The following is a 19,564-nucleotide window of genomic DNA, read 5'->3' on the forward strand; positions in this document are numbered from 1 at the left end:
GCAGACACATCATACGAGTTAGTAATCTTAGCATGCAAAGCTTACTATAGCCTGTAAGCTGCAATCAATTCCTAAAATCCGAGGTCCTTTCTGAAGTGTCATTTCATCATATATTTTTATTAAAAAATCATTCCATGGCAAGCAGCAAAATATCCAAACTCCCTTCTTGGGAGCAAAGACCCTAATGAGATCATTCTATCCAACACCACAACCTAAGAACACTCTTTGACGACCTAAAAGCTAAAACCCAGTGCAACAGCTTAGCTAAGTAGCAAGCATGTATGCATGTAATAGATCCATTAGAGCAGATGTTCTGATTACATGATATACAGTATAAAAATAAACTTCAATATCAATTTAGTACATTGCAATTAGAGGCTTCAAAAGAAATTCAAGACCCACTAGACAAACATTGATTGATCAAAAGTAATCACTTTGTGGCTACATGAACCTTTGGACTACTGTATAATATTTGCAACCAAGCAAAACATTAAGCCCCTTGCTCACGTATAAGCCTCTACATCTACATTTTTATTGAAACAAAACTATATTAGAAGAAGAAACAAGAGAAACTCAGCAGGAGAGATCTGTACACAAGTAAGCAGTAAACCAACTCAGGCTCCTCTGCCACTTCAATTCCTCTACACGGGAGGTATGTTGGAGAACGAGAATCCTTTGTACCCCTTATATGCATAGTACGCAATCCGCGTATAATAGAAACCAGGAATGAAAAGAACCGCTCCTAACGCCGTGAAGAAAAGCCCTAAAACCACAGAATACCAAAGCTATAATTCGAAACTGCCCAATAAAAAATTAAAACAGAATATCATGGTAGAAGAAAGTCCAGAAACCCTAGCTAGGACTCCATACCATGAGCTCTATCACCGCCGACCCTGTTGTAAGCCATGAAAATCCCCAAAACGATACCTAGAGTTCCGAATATGAGAAGGGAGATTGCGAGAGCGATCTCTTTGATGGGTGGCCGATTGTGAACGACATAAGAAGCCTCAAAATCGAGGTCCTCATCTGTAATCGAGAATGCGTGATCGACATACGCCATTGATGTTGCTCGAGATGCAGAAATCCTCAATATACCGAAGAAAATTAGTTTTCTATTTCTTTTAGCGGACGGGGGAGTAAATCTGTAAATGTGAAAGAAACGCACGCAGAATTCGTAAAGAAACCAGAGCAAAAGTCTAACAAGGAGACTTTTAGGCGTAATCGACTTTTATTGGACAAAACCAACGAGGTAAGAGAGCGAGAGAGAGAGGACGAAGCGTGTCGACGACTCTCGTTTACTGCGTCTGTAGTGCGCATTGCGCACCGAGTCCCTTGTGTTTGCACGTCGCAACGAAGCTCGAAACGCGTTTGATTGGGAAATCAGCTTTGGTCCTCAAATTTCAGCCGTGTATTGGGAATATCTCCCCTAACTGAAAAAGGCTGTGAGGCCACATCCGAACTCTTTGATAATTTTTTTAAGATTTTTGACTCTTACAAATCCTATAATTTGTGAAAATATTACTTTTGCCCTTTTATAATTTACTAGCGGGGAAGCTTGTATCCGAAAGATTTAATAATTTTATTTATTATTAATTAATATTAAATTAATAATCAAAATTTATTATTAATTAATTAAAAATATTCAAAATTATTTTTAATATTTAAAATTTTAATAATTGTATTTTTCATTTAATATGATTTACAGAAAATAATTATTGTTAATTTAATATGAATAAATATTTTTTAATAAATTTAGTTCTATTAATAATTTGAAGTAATTTTAATAATAATAAATTTAGTTCTATTATTATTATTATTTTATTTATTATTATTATTATTATTATTATTATTGTTGTTGTTGTTGTTGTTGTTGTTGTTGTTGTTGTTGTTGTTGTTGTTGTTGATGTTGGTGAAAGGATGAGATATCCATCATATGGACGCGTTTACGCCCAAAGAAGGAACCAAAAACTGCTCCCACTGAAGATGGCGCAATGCAGGATGGAGCAGAATCAGTAGCGCTCTTCAAAAGAACCAGATCATTCGCAAGTATAAGCTATATGGCACGTGATCACTTCTTCTAATCAGCCCTTTCACAAAGGACTGATATCAAGATCCAATCTTGATCACTCCTATTGATAAGAGGAGATCGAACTGGCAATATGGCGGCGGCAGGAAGGAGGCGGCAAGAGAGATTTAGCACAGTGAAGTGTATTCTCTCTTCTGTGATTTCAACTTTGAAGAGGATGTGAATATGAATATCTTCTAAAGACTACCACCCCTTCCTCCTTTTATAAGCTTAAAGGGATCAGCTCCTAATCCCATTAGAATTTGCTGATTCAAATCATATTTGAATCAGAATTCCCTTTAACTGATAAAGGTAAACCCTTTATCTTATCTTAACATTAGATCAGCCCCTCCAAATCCTATTAGGAGGTTTCCAGATCTGAATCACATTCAGATTTGGACTCTCTGAGTGGATAGGGTTAAGGCCCAATCCTATCTGCTAATCTAATATCAGAATTCGCCCCTCATTTAACTGATCAAATCAGCCCAGTTCGAAATGGGCTTTAGGCCCAATAAGATTATATGCTCACTTAGCCTTCCAAACTGCTGCCATGGAACCCAAACATTGATCTACACATCAGCTAAATGAGCTGGCCGGATACACTATTATGGATAGTGCACCCCCTGAAACCCATCACATGGGCTCTATGGATTCAACCCAACTTTTGTTACAAGGCTTGGCCGAATACACTATTGGGGTCGAGTTGGAAGAGTTATCTTCATCCATGTCGATCACATAAAAATCGGCGGGAAAGACCAAATTATTAACTTGGACTAGGACGTCCTCTAAGACTCCTTTCGGGTATGTAGTAGACCGATCAACAAGTTGTAAGATCACGCCCGTTTCTTTTAATGGTCTGAGATTCATGGTTGTATAAATAGAATGGGGCATGACATTTATTGAAGCTCCTAGGTCTAGCATAGCTTTCTCGATCTGGACATTTCCTATCTTACAAGGAATGGTAAACATACCTGGATCCTTGCATTTAGGGGGTAGTCTTTTCTGGAGAATGGCTGAAACATTTTCTCCTATATAGACCTTCTCATCGCCTTTCAGCATTCTCTTAGTAGTGCACAACTCCTTGAAAATTTTAGCATAGCAGGGTACTTGCTTAATTGCATCAAGGAGGGGGATGTTTACCTCAACTTTGCGGAAGGTCTCGAGAATGTTTACCTCAACTTTGCATCAAGGGGGATGTTTTGTATGCCCTTAGCTTCAATCATTTTGATGTACTTTTGTTATTTAGTGGAAATAAATAAAGTGCATGTTTGATTCATGTTGTTTGGTTTAATTCTGTGTAAAACCCTAAAACTGGACATTTGTAGAGACTCATGTTAGTTTTAAATGTTCACAGCCGTTGGATAAGTCTGGGGAGATTTATCCTTCCAAGGCTGATACTGGTGTGCCACCAAGTGTTGGGATGGCCTGTCTCAGCCATCAGGGTAAGACCCGAGGCACATACAGCATGGGATTACTTGAATCCTTGAACCGGACCAGATTTCCAGTCTTGCCCTGGACCTTGGAGATAGATGGGCAAAACTGGAAAGTTACACCTGACCCCTAGACTCGATTATGACACTTCACTAGGTGCTGGATCAGCCTGCCCTTGATATGCCAATCAGTGAGATCCTTAGTGGGGATCAAAACCTGGGTATGTTGGGGCAGTTTGAGAATTCATCTGAGTGGGTGGTCATAGTGACAGAATCAGCCACTTTGTCGGACAAAGGGTAATGATCGGGAATGCACTCTCTCTGATGGAAACCAAACTGCCGGCAGTTGATTTCAATCGTTGGAATTTTGTTTTTGCAAAATTAATATATTTACATATATATGTACGGTTTCAAAATGTTTGCAAATGGTTTTAATTCCCGGGATCCATGTGAGAGGAGAGTGCGGCACTGTTCCTTGCAGCCGATGGAGAGGTCCTCTCTTGTCGGGCAGTGCCTGATCATTAAGGGCTGAGAGGTTAAGTGTAAGACCATTTAGGATAATACCTGATGGGCTAATCTTGCACCTGCCCACAGTCCCTGGGTTTTTATAAGATGGCTTGGCCCAGGGACCACTTAATGTAAGTGTTGGGCCCATAGGGTTCATACGATGGACTCAAGGGGTTCATTGAGTTTTTCAGTGAATTCGGCTGGGCCTTGTATTAAAGGCTGGGCCGAACCCATGTGGCTGGTGTGTAGATCAATGCTTGGGTCCCACGCCATACAAAGAAGCCCAACTGGGCAGCAGATTGGAAAGTAATTAAACACTGAATACTTAATGGGCCAAAAGCCCATTTCGAGGTGGGCTGATATGATCACCCATCAATGGGGCGAATTTGAGATTGAAGTTAGCAAAAAGGATTGGGCTCTTAGCCTTATCCACTCTTAGAGACCAAATTCAAATCAGATTTGAATCTGGTAACCTCCTGATAAGATCAGGAGCAAGCTAACTCTATCTGGGAAAGGGATTAAGATTATCCCCTATCCAAATACTGATTTGGATTGGGATAACTCCTAATTAGGAGATTTCTTAATCAAGAAGAAAGGGAGGAGATTTTCGAATGAACCAAGAGGGAGAGAAATCAGATTTCGATCCAAGGGGTTTTGGTAAGCAAGAAGGGTTCCTGCGAATTGAGATTAGATCTCATTCTCTCCAGAAAAGAAAACAGTTCAGCCTTTTCGTTTCTGGAAATCTCCTCCTGCCGCCGCCATCTGCATTATTGCAAGATTTGATCTTTGCAGAAAAGAAAGTCAAGAAACCAGTTCTTGACATCAGTCTTGCAAGAAAGACTGAAAGAATTCAGTGTTTAGTACATCTAGGGGATTCTTGCGAAGGATCCAGTGTGTAGGACGCACCCTGCTGGTTCTGTTCCATCCACAGCTGTGTCATCTTCAGCAGGGACAGATCTTGGAGCATTCTTTGGGCGTGAACACCAACTTTGGGAGATACTGCTTCTCCGGATCAGGTATAATCCTCCCATTTATCTTTTGGTACAGATCTGGTTTGATTAGGGTTCAAGTAGATCCTTGAATATTGTATTCTAAATTCAGGGAATATGATTCCCAGTTGGGAGAAGGTAGGAAATTTTTGCAATTCGCCCCCCCCATTCCGCAACCTTTATGGCGTCCATTAGATGGATCCTACCATTCTCTCAGTTTACCTCAACTTTGCGGAAGGTCTTGAGAATGTCTTTGTCTTGCTCCTCCTTCTTGGATTTTGCGAATCAGCTAGGGAAAGGTGGAGCGATGATTATGGATTGGGGTGGCTTTCCGCTTGAATCCGTTTGGGATGGTGTCTCCTCTCTAGTTGTATCTTTGGATGCTTCTTGATAGGGTTCATTCAGTTCCTTCCTGCTTCTCAATGTGATAGTGCTAGCATTTTGTTTCGGGTTGGTCGTGGTCTGAGAAGGTAGCCTCCCTGATGATTGGGATTCCATTCGACTCATAGCTGTCTCTACCTGGCTGACCTGATTCTCCAGGTTTCGGATACTTGTCCTCGTCTCCTATTAAAATTATTGATTATTAGTTGCAAGGGCTTTCACAATTTCATCGAGAGACATACCTGAGTTGGGAGAGGCTGAATATGGTGGAGCCGGTGGCCTGGTTTGATGCTGATGTTGGAAGCTGAAGGGCTTGGTTACATAGTCCAGGTTGGGATGATCCCTCCATCCTGCATTGTAGGTGTTCGAGTAGGGATCGCATCTCTTTTGCGGGAATCCTTCGACAACATTAGCTTGTTCGTAAGGTTCATCTTGAAGCGTAGGGCACATGTCAGTTGGATGTCCCGGAGTTGAGCAAATCCCGTAAGCCTTCACCGTTTGTGTATTACCTGTGGCCATTTGATAGACAAGAGAGGCCAGGCTTGCAATTTTCTGTTCTAGGGAGGAGATGTTTACCTTGTTAGCATGAGTTGTTGGAGGGTTGAGCCTATAGCCGAATTGTTGAGAGTTGGCTGCCATGTTTGATATCAACTCTCTTGCATTTGTAGGATTTTTGTTCACCAACACTCCTCTGCTTGCTGCATCGATCATACTTCTATCAATTGGTAGTAACCCTTCATAAAAATAATGGACAAGGAGTTGGTCTGGTATTTGATGTTGTGGACAGCTGGCACACAGTTGCTTGAATCTCTCCCAGTATTTGTAGAGAGTTTCCCCATTGAATTGTCTTATGCCACATATCTCCTTTCTGATGTTAGCAGCTCGGGAGGCAGGGAAGAACTTCTCAAGGAATTGCCTTTTCATATCATTCCACGTGGTGATGGAACCGGAGGGTAGGTAGTACAGCCAATCCTTAGCCTTATCAGCTAGTGAGAAAGGAAAGGCACGCAGTTTGATCTGTTCCTCGATAACACCTTGAGGCTTCATGCTTGAGCATACTACGTGGAATTCTTTTAGGTGCTTGTGAGGGTCTTCGCCTGTAAGTCCACGAAAAGTAGGGAGTAAGTGTATAAGACCTTATTTAAGTTCAAAGGGTATCGCTAGATCTGCATATTCGATGCAGAGAGGTTGTTGGTGCAGATCCAGTGTAGCTAGCTCTCTAAGGGTTCTTTCTTCGTTGTTGGCCATGACTTCTTATTCAGAATGGTTGGATGGCTCAACGATTTCTGCAGCCGACTTCACTCCGGAAGTGGGGAGTGATGCAGATTGGTTGCGGCGTTGCTTGGCTTCTTTCCTCAAGCGGCGAACTGTGTTCTCGATCTCAGGGTCGTAGTGGAGTTCACTTACACGAGAAGAGCGAGGCATAAACCAAACAAAAGGAAATAAACCTACTTAGGACACCAATCCCCGGCAACGGCGCCAAAATTTGGTGGGTGCCGAACCCAACCAAAGATAGTCTTGCTCTGGGTTAATAATTTGCAGATAGTGATGATCCTGTCACTATGATCACCCACTCAAATGAATTCTCGGACTGTCCCAACATACCCAGGTTTTGACCCCCGCTAAGGATCTCACTGATTGGTACATCAAAGATAGCCCAATCCGACACCTAGTGCAGTATCATAATCGAGTCTAGGGGTCGGGTGTAACTTTCCAGTTTTGCCCATCAATCTCCAAGGTCTAGGGCAATACTGGAAATCTGGTCCAGTTCAAAGATTCAATTAATCCTACACTGTATGTGCCTAGGATCTCACCCTGGCAGTTGAGACAGGCCACCCCAACCGACTTGGTGGCACCACAGTGTCAGCCTTGTCAGGATAGGTCTCCCCAGACTAACCCACTGGCTGTGAACATTCTAAACTAACACGAGTCTCATTAAGTGTCCAGTTTAAGGGTATTACACAGAAACATACCAAGGGAACATGAATCAAATATGTATCTTTATTCATTTACAATAAACTCATAAAGTACATCATTCTGATTGAAGCTAAGGGCATACAAAACTGTCTAACATTTTATTCTCATCAAATCCCCCCACACTTAAAACCTTGTTCGTCGTCGGGCAAGTCAGAATTCAAGTAAAAAAGAACAAGAATAAACTAGCTATCCTACCAATTTTTAAACTCAACTCTCCTTCATCTTTCTCCACAAATATTCTAGGTTAATTGTTGCGAACCGTTAAATCAACACAACCAAGTCATACATGACTCATTAATCAGTCAGTCCAATTTTTGCTACTGCAAACCAGGTAGTAAATCAGGGAAAACCTTTTTATCTTCTCTCTCTTTTTATTTTCTTTTTCTCTCTTCTGAAGAAGTGAGTGCATTTTATGCTCCATCTCACTTTTGGATTACTTGGTCAGTAAGTGCATTTTATGCTCCATCCTACTATTTGAATTACTTGGTCAGTATGTGCATTTTATGCTCCATCCTACTGTTTGATTTGTTAGCTAGTAGGTGCATTTTATGCTCCGTCCTACTATCAGATGACTTGGCTGGTAGGTGCATTTTATGCTCCATCCTACCATTTGTAGCAATGGTAAAGTATTTGCCCTGTTTACTTAAACCTGAATTTATGACTAGTTAAAAAGGGAATGGCTTCAGAAAGGTCATGTACTCCTTAATTGTGCCTCATTACTAGGTCCACAAGAATTTTCCCAAAATATTGTTTCAATTGATTTCAAAAGAGTTGAGTGTTTTTTTTTTTTTGAAATGAAATGGTTAAAGCCTGTACCCCCCCCCCTCCACACTTAAAACTTAATAAAAGGTGGAAACTAAAAGGAAAACAAGTAGAGAGAAAAAAAAGAAAAGGATCAAACTTCCCTGATAAAGTGGAAGGTGGGTGGGGAGACATAGTTTCATGCCCTACTCTGCATAGGTAGGGAGACGTACCTATAGGAGTTTTGTAGGCTGTGCGGTAGGCCCATAGTGCATCGTTGAGTCTCAAATTCCAATTCTTCCTTCTAGGGTCAACCGTTTTTTCAAGTATGGATTTTATCTCCCTGTTGGACACTTCGGCTTGTCCGCTTGTTTGTGGGTGGTATGCAGTGGAAATTTGATGGGTGATATTGTATTTCTTGAATAGAGCTTCCACCACTCGGTTGCAGAAGTGAGTCCCTTGGTCACTTATTATCGCCCTGGGCATTCCGAACCTGGAGAAAATGTGGGACTTGACAAAATCTACAACAACCTTCGCATTATCAGTCCGGGTAGATTTAGCTTCTACCCATTTCGAAACATAGTCCACAACTAGTAGGATGTAAACATTACCGAAAGAGGAAGGGAATGGGCCCATGAAATCTATACCCCATACATCAAATATTTCACATATCAGTATAGGGGTAAGTGGCATTTGGTCTTTATGGCTTAAATTACCTGTCTTTTGGCATTTTTCACAGGCCTTGCAGAACATATAAGCATCACGAAATAGGGTAGGCCAAAATAATCCGCACTCCAGTATCTTACGTGCTGTCCTCTTTGGGCCAAAATGGCCCCCACAGGCATATGAATGACAGAAGTGAAGAATGGAGGGGATTTCGGGGTCGGGCATGCACCTTCGAAGGACCTGATCAAAGCATTGCTTCCATAGATATGGGTTATCCCAGATGTAGTACTTGGCATCGCTTCTTACCTTATCCCTTTGAGCTCTTGTTAATTCTCCTGGTATGGTTCTAGTAACCAAATAATTAACTATATCTGCGTACCATGGAGTTCCTTCTTGAATCGCGAAAAGGTGCCCGTTTGGGAACTCGTCTTTTAAGGGTGTTGCCTCTTCACTTGTAGTCAGCCTACTAAGATGGTCTGCAACCAAATTTTTTGCACCCTTCTTGTCGCGAATTTCGAGGTTAAATTCTTGTAGCAGGAGAATCCAGCGGATAAGCCTCGGCTTTGCTTCTTTCTTGGCGAGCAAATATTTTAGGGCTACATGATCAGAATAAACAATCACCTTAGTACCCAATAAATATGAACGAAATTTTTCTAAGGCAAAAACTACAGCCAAGAGTTCCTTCTCTGTTGTTGAATAATTGCATTGGGCAGCATCAAGGGTCCTCAATGCATAATATATTGCATGAGCGGCTCTTCCAACCCTTTGTCCCAGAACAACACCGATGGCATAATTGCTTGCGTCGCACATAATCTCAAAGGGAAGATCCCAATTCGGTGGCTGGATGACTGGGGCTGAAGTCAATGATTCCTTCAGCTTATCAAAGGCTGCCCTACACCCTTCATCGAAATCAAACATCACATCTTTCTGGAGTAGATTACATAAGGGGCGAATTATCTTGGAGAAATCCTTGATGAGTCTCCGATAGAATCCTACATGTCCAAGGAAAGAGCAAACTTCCCGAATGTTCGTGGGATAGGGCAGGGATTTAATAACATCTACTTTTGCTTTATCAACTTCGATTCCCTTAGAAGAGACTACATGCCCTAGAATGATGCCCTGGTCGACCATGAAATGGCATTTTTCATAATTCAGCACGAGGTTCTTTTCTATACACCTTTCAAGTACCTTTGTAAGGTTAGATAAGCATGAATCAAAAGAATCACTCCATACACTGTGAAGTCATCCATAAATACCTCTATAATGCTTTCCACATAATCTGAAAATATACTAACCATACATCTTTGGAATGTGGCGGGAGCATTGCAGAGACCGAATGGCATGCACCGATAAGCAAAGGTACCAAAGGGGCAGGTGAAGGTAGTCTTTTCTTGGTCCTCAGGTGCAACTGGAATTTGATGAAACCCTGAATAACCATCAAGACAACAGTAATGAGATTTTCCAGCTAGTCTTTCAAGCATTTGATCGATAAAAGGGAGCAGGAAGTGGTCTTTTCGGGTTAACGAATTCAGCTTCCGGTAATCTATACACACCCGCCACCCATTTTGAATTCGGGTAGGCACTAACTCACCATCTTGATTTTCGACCACAGTCATACCTGTTTTCTTTGGGACTACTTGTACTGGACTTACCCACTTACTGTCTGAAATGGGATAGATTATCCCGACATCTAGAAGTTTTAAAACTTCTTTCTTCACTACCTCCATCAGCGGTGGGTTTAATCGGCGTTGGGCTCCGATTGCAGGTTTGGAGTCTTCTTCCAAGAGTATTTTGTGCATGTAGGTAGATGGGCTCATCCCCTTGATATCAGCTATAGTCCATCCGATAGCTTCCTTGCATTCCTTAAGTGCTTGAATTAGTTTCCTTTCTTCTAGTGCATCGAGTTTGGAGGAAACTATCACAGGTAGTGTCTCCCCCTTGCCTAGGAACAAGTACTTTAGGTGCTTTGGTAATGATTTCAGCTCCAGCTGGGGTGCCTGTACAATAGATGGAAGGAGCCTTGTGTGAGATAGGGGCAAACTAATGAAAGAAGAATTACGAGCAAATTCAAAAGAGTTCAGTTCAGAAGTCAAAGTTCGTAGTTCTGAATTCAGCATAAACTTCTACTTTGCTCGTTGCAATTGATCAGGCCCATTGTTAAGTGCAACTCTCAGTGTGTCTTCATCTTCTAGCTCAAAAGTTTGCTGCACTAACGAGTCAATAACATCTATAGAGAAAATAGAATGCGCATCATTAGGGTATCTCATGGCATCATAGATATTAAAATTAATGATCTCACCATCGAATTTCATGGTAAGTGTCCCCCTATGCACATCGATTTTTGTTCTGGATGTCTTAAGAAAGGGTCTTCCTAGCAAAATTGGGGTCGAGTTGGAAGAGTTATCTTCTTCCATGTCAATCACATAAAAATTGGCAGGAAAGACCAAATTATTAACTTGGACTAGGACGTCCTCTAAGACTCCTTTCGGGTATGTAGTAGACCGATCAACAACTTGTAAGATCATGCCCGTTTCTTTTAATGGTCTGAGATTCATGGTTGTATAAATAGAATGGGGCATGACATTTATTGAAGCTCCTAGGTCTAGCATAGCTTTCTCGATCTGGACATTTCCTATCTTACAAGGAATGGTAAACATACCTGAATCCTTAAATTTAGGGGGTAGTCTTTTCTGGAGAATGGCTGAAACATTTTCTCCTATATGGACCTTCTCATCGCCTTTCAGCCTTCTCTTAGTAGTGCACAACTCCTTGAGAAATTTGGCATAGCGGGGTACTTGCTTAATTGCATCAAGGAGGGGGATGTTTACCTCAACTTTGCGGAAGGTCTTGAGAATGTCTTTGTCTTGCTCCTCCTTTTTGGATTTTGCGAATTGGCTTGGGAAAGGTGGAGCGATGACTATGGATTGGGGTGGCTTTCCACTTGAATCCGTTTGGGATGGTGTCTCCTCTTTGGTTGTATCTTTGGATGCTTCTTGATAGGGTTCATTCAGTTCCTTCCTGCTTCTCAACGTGATAGCGCTAGCATTTTGTTTCGGGTTGGTCGTGGTCTGGGAAGGTAGCCTCCCTGATGATTGGGATTCCATTCGACTCATAGCTGTTGCTAGCTAGCTGACCTGATTCTCCAGGTTTCGGATACTTGTCCTCGTCTCCTGTTGAAATTGTTGATTATTAGTTGCAAGGGCTTTCACAATTTCATCGAGAGACATACCTGAGTTGGGAGAGGCTGAATATGGTGGAGCCGACGGCCTGGTTTGATGCTGATGTTGGAAGCCGAAGGGCTTGGTTCCATAGTTCAGGTTGGGATGATCCCTCTATCCTGCATTGCAGGTGTTCGAGTAGGGATCGTATCTCTTTTGCGGGAATCCTCCGACAGTATTAGCTTGTTCGTAAGGTTCATCTTGAAGCGTAGGGAACATGTCAGTTGGATGTCCTGGAGTTGAGCAAATCCCGCAAGCCTTCACCGTTTGTGTATTACCTGTGGCCATTTGACAGACAAGAGAGGCCAGGCTTGCAATTTTCTGTTCTAGGGAGGAGATGTTTACCTCGTTAGCATGAGTTGTTGGAGGGTTGAGCCTATAGCCGAATTGTTGAGAGTTGGCTGTCATGTTTGAGATCAACTCTCTTGCATATGTAGGAGTTTTGTTCACCAGCACTCCTCCACTTGCTGCATCGATCATACTCCTATCCATTGGTAGTAACCCTTCATATAAATATTGGATAAGGAGCTGGTCTGGTATTTGATGTTGTGGACAGCTGGCACACAGTTGCTTGAATCTCTCCCAGTATTCGTAGAGAGTTTCCCCATTGAATTGTCTTATGCCACATATCTCCTTTCTGATGTTAGCAGCTCGGGAGGCAGGGAAGAACTTCTCAAGGAATTGCTTTTTCATATCATTCCACGTGGTGATGGAACCGGAGGGTAGGTAATACAACCAATCCTTAGCCTTATCAGCTAATGAGAAAGGAAAGGCACGCAGTTTGATCTATTCCTCGGTAACACCTTGAGGCTTCATGCTTGAGCATACTACGTGGAATTCTTTTAGGTGCTTGTGAGGGTCTTTGCCTGTAAGTCTACGAAAAGTAGGGAGTAAGTGTATAAGACCTGATTTAAGTTCAAAGGGTACCGCCAGATCTGTATATTCGATGCAGAGAGGTTGTTGGTGCATATCCGGTGCAGCTAGCTCTCTAAGGGTTCTTTCTTCATTGTTGGCCATGACTTCTTATTCAAAATGGTTGGATGGCTCAACGATTTCTGCAGCCGACTTCACTCCGGAAGTGGGGAGTGATGCTGATTGGTTGCGGCATTGCTTGGCTTCTTTCCTCAAGTGGCGAACTGTTTCTCTCCCTTCAACTAGGAATCACATTCCCTATTTTAGAAAATCATATTTTCAAGGATTATTCTTGAACCATAAACTGAACCAGATTTGAACCAAAAGGAGTAGGAGAGAATGTACCTGATACGGAGAAACAGTATCTCACAATGGAGGTGTTCACGCCCAAGAAAGGATCCAAAATCTGCTCCCACTAAAGATGGCGCAGTGCAGGAAGGAACAAAATCAACAATGTTCTTCCAAAAGAACTTGACCGTTCGCAAGAATCAACTAGATGGCTTGTGAGTACAACTCCAATCAATCTTTTCCCAAAAGATTGGTATTAAGAACAGATCTTGATTTGGAACAGAATCAACAATTTTCTTCCAAAAGAACTTGACCCTTCGCAAGAATCAACTGGATGGCTTGTGAGTACAGCTCCAATCAATCTTTTCCCAAAAGATTGGTATCAAGATCAGATCTTGATTTCTCCCAAGAACTGGAGATCGAACTGAAGGTAATGGCGGCGGTAGTAAGGAGGCGGTAAGAGAGTATTCGCAGGGTGCAGAATTCTCTCTTTTTGTGATTTCAGCACTGAAGAAAATCTGATTGTGTGTCTTGTAAAGGCTGCCGCCCCCTTCTTTCTTTTGTTAACCTAAAAGAACAGCTCCTAATCCAATTAGGAGCTGCTAATCCAAATCATATTTGGATAAGACCTCTCTTTAGGTGATAGGGATAAACCCTTATCTTATCTGAAGATTAGATAAACTTTCTCCTAATCTCATTAGGAGGTTTCTAGATCTGAATCACATTCAGATCTGGACTCTCTGAGTGGATAGGGTCAAGACCCTATCCTATGTTCTAATCCATCTCAGAATTCGCCCCATAAAAGACTAATTAAATAGCCCAGTTCGAAATGGGCTTTAAGCCCATTAAGCTTATGTGCTCACTTAACCTTCCTAATTGCTGCCCAGTTGGGCTTCCTTGTATGGCGTGGGTCCCAAACATTGATCTACACATTGGCCACATGGGTTCAGCCCAGCCTTTGTTACAAGGCCTGGCTGAATACACTGTTATGGACAGTGCACCCCCTAAAACCCATCTTATGGGCTCTATGAGCCCAACACTTACCCTAAGTGGTCCCTGGGCCAAGCCACCTTGTAACACCTAGGGACTGTGGGCAGATGCAAGATTAGCCCATCAGGTATTATCCTCAATGGTCTTACACTTAAACTCTCAGCCCATAAAGATCATACACTGCCCGACAAGAGAGGACCTCTCCCTCGGCTGCAAGGAACAGTGTTGCACTCTCTACTTATATGGACCCCGGGAATTAAAACCTTCTTGCAAACATTTTAGAAACCATAATATATATACTTTTATATCTCATATAAAATATATTTTGCAAAACAAATCTCAACGGTTGAAATCCGCTGCCGGTAGTCTTGGTTTCCATCAGTGAGAGTGCATCCCCGATCATTACTTTTTTCCGACAAAGGGGCTGATCCTGTCACTATGATTACCCACTCAGATGAATTCTCAAACTGTCCCAACATACTCAGGTTTTGACCCCCACTAAGGATCTCACTTATTGGTACATCAAAGACAGCCCAATCCGACACCTAGTGCAGTATCATAATCGAGTCTAGGTCTAGGGCAATACTGGAAATATGGTCCAGTTCATAGATTCAATTAATCCTATACTGTATGTGCCTAGGGTCTCACCCTGGCAGCTGAGACAGGCCACCCCAACCGACTTGGTGACACCACAGTGTCAGCCTTGTCAGGATAGGTCTCCCCAGACCGACCCACTGGCTGTGAACATTCTAAACTAACACGAGTCTCATTAAGTGTCCAGTTTAAGGGTATTACACAGAAACATATCAAGGGAACATGAATCAAATATGCACTTTTATTCATTTACAATAAACTCATAAAGTACATCATTCTGATTGAAGCTAAGGGCATACAAAACTGTCTAACATTTCGTACTCACCAGTGATTTGGTTAACCACCAGTTGTGAGTCACTGCATACAATGAGGTGCTTGGCCTTCATTTCCCTTGCTAGGGTTAACCTGGCGACCAATACTTCGTATTCCGCCTCATTGTTTGATGTCTCGAATCTGAACCGGAGAGCATATTCCAGTTTCACCTTGCTTGGGTCGTACAGTATCAGTCCTGCACAACTTCCCTACTGGTTGGATGAGCCATTGATGTGGAGGATCCATGGCTCCTCATCCCAGGTCGGTTCTACTCTGACCGGGACCGGTGCTGCACTAGTCGAAGCTCCCATCGTGCAATCGAGCTCGGTCAGCTCGGGGGTCACTGTGCTGAACTTGCATTCTACTATAAAATCGCCCAAGACATGAGCTTTGATTGCTGGACGAGGCTCATACCGGATATCGTATTCGCTCAGTTCGATGGACCACTTCATCAATCTCCCAGATATCTCGGGTTTGAGTAGGATCTGCCTCAGGGGTTTGTTGGTGAGAACGATGATAGTGTGGGCCTGGAAGTACAAGCGAAGCTTTCGGGCTGCTGTGATCAGTACGTATGCTAATTTCTCAATTTCCGAATACTTGGTTTCTACGTCTTGCAAAATTTTATTAACATAGTAGATGGGTCGTTGGACCCGATCTACTTCTTTGATTAGTACCGAGCTAACCACCTCGTCGCTCGCAAAGAGGTATAGTTTTATGATGAGAATAAAATTTGTCATATCTTTATCCCTCAATATTTAGTATTTTGCACTTAATTGGTACCTAATTGGACTCATTACTCTTGTATTTTGATTCAGGGCAAGCAGATAGGCGATTGGAAGAAAACAAGGCTAATCGGATGTCTTTGCATAGTTTGGGCACCGATCAGTGATATGGGCATAACTCTTAATTCCGGACTCTGATTTGGACATTTCAAGAAGCACTGGAAAGATAAGGAAAAGGCCCACAACGTTTATGTTTTGGGTTTTGGTAGAATCGATCCACATCGAAGATGAATTCGGGCCCAAAGTCAGAGAAATTTCATAGCAAGGCCCATTTCACAAGCTGAAGCCCATTTCGCAGATGAGTCTGGAAGCAAGCCCGAATTGTTAAAGAAGCCCAGTTCGAATTCAAGATCCAAGAGTCCCATTATAATAGAAGTTGAATGTAATCTCAACAAAAGAGTTTTATCAGATTTAAATTCTCAAATTGTAATCTTAAAAAGATAAGAGATAAGAGTTAGGTAGGATAAGTCCAAATTAGACTAGGACTTTCCAGTTTGAGGATAATCTCCTTAAGGGAGTTGGAGAGCATCCCTCTCCCCAAATCTATATAAAGGGGGGGCGGACCAGCACCCAAGGCATCAATTCCTCCAAGAAAGAGCTTCAGTCTTCAGAGAGAGAAATCAACAACCAAGGAGGAAAAAGCAAGAGTTCGCCCCCCTTTCTCATCTGGAAGCTGTGATTTCATCATGAAGTGTCTGTAAGTTTTTATTTTTGGTTGAAGGGTTAGGGAAGCCTTGATTCTGTAACATTGTGAGATCTAATTGATTTTTATTTCAGTTCATTGTTTATGGGTATTCATATTTTTTCTGCGAATTAAATGTGAGGATTATTTTCTTTGATAAAACAAGAAGGGCCCCTTGCTCATTCAATGGAAATAATCTATGGCCAATTGAACCTCCAGTTTCGTATATGATTGGTAGGTTCGATCATGGTGGCAACTAACATAGATTGATTGCAAAAAAGTTTTCGATCTATGTTAGGAAAATATATGATCTGGTTTAAACGATCCGAGCTTGTGAGATTGCTGACCAGAATTGGGTCTCTCCCCTCTTAATGCTATTAATAGGTTAAATCCTAAGAGCTTGTTTAGGACTGCCTATTAATAAGGGAAGCAATCAAAGAGCTTGTTTTAGTTGTCGAATAATAAGAGTAGAGGCTGGCTGTTGGAGCTTATTAATAGCTATAACCAATTTATTCATAAAAATATGAATCTATCTTTGCATCAAGGATCAATGCTACGAATCAAAGCTGAACTTGTCCCTTCAACCGGAAGTTTTCTCCCATCGATTTGATCTTTTGTTTTTTGTTATTTTATGCTATTTACTTGTTTTCCTTAGCTTTACAAACCCCCCTTAATCCATCTACTTGGAAATAAATCCACCCAATCCCTGTGGAGAACGACCTTGCTCATCACTATCTGCAAATTATTAACCCAGAGCAAGACTATTTATCTTTGGTTGGGTTCGAAACCCACCATTTTAACACGTCCCCTTTTATGGGTTGGGTTAAAAATGGGGTGGTACCTAGGTATCTTTTTAGCTCATCAAAGGCGAGATGGCATTTTTCAGTCCATTCGAAGTCCTTACTCTTTTTTATCGCTTTAAAAAAGGGTAGGCACCGAAGACGCACTTATTTGGATTTAGCTTCAAGTTATATCTTCGTAAAATTTGGAAAGCACTTTTTAGGTCATTCAATAAAAAATCCGAAAACTAAGTCTTCACGACCATGTCATCAACATAACACTCTATTTTATTGTCGATTAACGACTCAAAAATCTTATTTACAAGGCGCTGAAAGATTGCCCCAGCATTTTTTAATCCGAAGGGCATGACCTTGTAATGGTATAACCCAAGCTCGCTTATGAAGGTGATCTTCTCTTCGTCAGCAGGATCCATCCTAATTTGGTTGTAACCGGAATAGGCATCCAGGAAGCTCAGCAACTCATGCCCTGATGTTGCGTCCACTAGGCGGTCGATCTTGGGTAGCGGGAATCAATCTTTCGGGCATGCTCTATTCAGGTTGGTGTATTCGACACACATGCGTCACTTACCATTGGCCTTTTTCACCAGAACCAGGTTAGCCACCCAGCTCGAGTAATAGACTTCCCTGATGAAGTCTACCACAAGGAGCTTCCCAACCTCTTCATTGACTACCCTCCAATGTTCCGGGGCGAGGTTTCACTTCTTCTGGCTTACTGGCCTGACTAAAGGGTCGGTGTTCAATTTGTGAGTTATAATTTTTGAATCAATTCTGGGCATTTCTGCTGCGGACCAAGCAAAAATATCTAAGTTTTTGAGTAAGAAACTTATTATCTGGGAGCGGAGTGGTTCGTTGATTGAGGCACCGATCTGGAGAGTCATGGTTGGTTCGTCAACAAAGATTGGTATGTGGACCATCTCCTCAGTCGGGGCAGCTCGCTCGTTGGTGTACTCCGCAGGTCGCTCGGGCTCGACATCTTCTGCTAGCTTTGCTTTTCCTTTAAGAGCAGCTATGTAGCATTTGCACGATTCGAGCTGGTGACTTTGCATGACTCCCACCCCGTAATCAGTTGGGAACTTCATCGCCAAATAGTAAGTGGATACTACCGCGCGTAGAATATGCATGATGGGCCGACCTACTATGGCGTTGTATAGGGAACTTCATGCCCAAGTAGAGCATCACTTCTCCATCATTCAGCCTTTTGCTTACCTTGAACCCCTGCAGTGAGTTACACGCATGAGTTGAAGCCCCGGAGTCAATACACCAGGACGCAGAAGCTACCAATAAGTTGGTTTCTATGACACAAGATTCGAAATTACCTTTCTTGGATTCCAGGTATTGAGGACAGTTCCTCTTCCAGTGGCCGGTTTGTTTGCAGAAGTGACATGCATCTGCTGTCCTATCCTTCTTCTACTTCTTGGGCTTGGTAGTCTTCTTCTGAGGCTTCTTTGCCTTCCTCTTTTTCTTGCCTGTTTTGTTAGTTTCAACAAGCATTACCACAGGCTCATCCTTCTTAAGTAAGTCATCGGCTCTTTGCAACATATTGCTTAGCTCTTGGACGCTGACATTCAGCTTGTTCATATTGTAGTTCAATATGAACCCATTGAAGGAAGAGGGTAAGGAGTTCAGAATGGCATCTACTTGAGTTCCAAGATCTAGCCCGGATCCAAGGGCTTCCAGCTCGTTAATGTAACCCATCATCCGAAGACAATGGTCATGAACTTTCTGCCCCTTGGACATCTGAGCGGTCATGAACATTTTCAAGACCTTCTACCGAGTAGAACGATTCTGCTCTTCATACATTGTTTTCAGACTGTTCAATATGTCCTTAGTGATTTCGATCTGATCGAACTGCCTCTGTATTGAGTTATCCAAAGAAGCAACAACATAGCAGCGGGCTAGGGAGTTTTTATCCTCCCATTCTTGGAATTCTCTCCTATGGGCTTCAGAAGCCCTATCACCCGGACGTTCCGGGGCAGGAGACTTGACTACCTTGTCCAATTTTTCAGATGTTAAAACCAGCATTAGGTTAAGGTACCAGTCGGCATAGTTTGGGCCCTTAAGCTTGTTGTCGTCAAGAAGCTTTGCAAATTGTCCGTTTGCCATTTTCTGATAAAACAACAAATATCAGTCCACAACCTTATTTGATTCATGTTCAAGTCATAGATATGGATTTTTAATCTATGTTCCATTCCCATTTTTTCATCTCTGAGTTTTCCCTCCTGCTCAATGA

General features: G+C 42.2%; 2 protein-coding genes across 2 annotated transcripts; both read right to left on the minus strand.

Annotated features, from left to right (window-relative positions):
• Nucleotides 1-239: 239 nt before the first annotated feature.
• Nucleotides 240-1,319, minus strand: LOC104590725 (uncharacterized). The gene is made up of 2 exons (XM_010249463.3): nt 871-1,319; nt 240-763 (listed from the first exon to the last, which is right to left on the minus strand). The coding sequence occupies exons 1-2, from the start codon at nt 1,058-1,060 to the stop codon at nt 642-644; spliced, it is 312 nt and encodes a 103-aa protein (XP_010247765.1). The 5' UTR covers nt 1,061-1,319; the 3' UTR covers nt 240-641.
• Nucleotides 1,320-10,879: 9,560 nt separating this feature from the next.
• LOC148789864 (uncharacterized) lies at nt 10,880-11,869 on the minus strand. The gene has a single exon (XM_088893792.1). The coding sequence runs from the start codon at nt 11,867-11,869 to the stop codon at nt 10,880-10,882; it is 990 nt and encodes a 329-aa protein (XP_088749918.1).
• Nucleotides 11,870-19,564: the final 7,695 nt, after the last annotated feature.

The sequence above is a fragment of the Nelumbo nucifera genome, chromosome 8, assembly GCF_055504915.1.
Source record: "Nelumbo nucifera cultivar China Antique chromosome 8, China Antique-T2T, whole genome shotgun sequence".
Lineage (NCBI taxonomy): Eukaryota > Viridiplantae > Streptophyta > Magnoliopsida > Proteales > Nelumbonaceae > Nelumbo > Nelumbo nucifera.

Excerpts from the sequence above, each read along its gene's own strand:
- LOC104590725 (XM_010249463.3), bottom strand. The coding sequence starts at position 1,060 with ATGGCGTATGTCGATCACGCATTCTCGATTACAGATGAGGACCTCGAT. Across the intron at positions 764-870 it reads CGGCGGTGATAGAGCTCATG|GGCTTTTCTTCACGGCGTTA; the intron begins GTATGGAGTCCT and ends CTGTGGTTTTAG.
- LOC148789864 (XM_088893792.1), bottom strand. The coding sequence starts at position 11,869 with ATGAGTCGAATGGAATCCCAATCATCAGGGAGGCTACCTTCCCAGACC.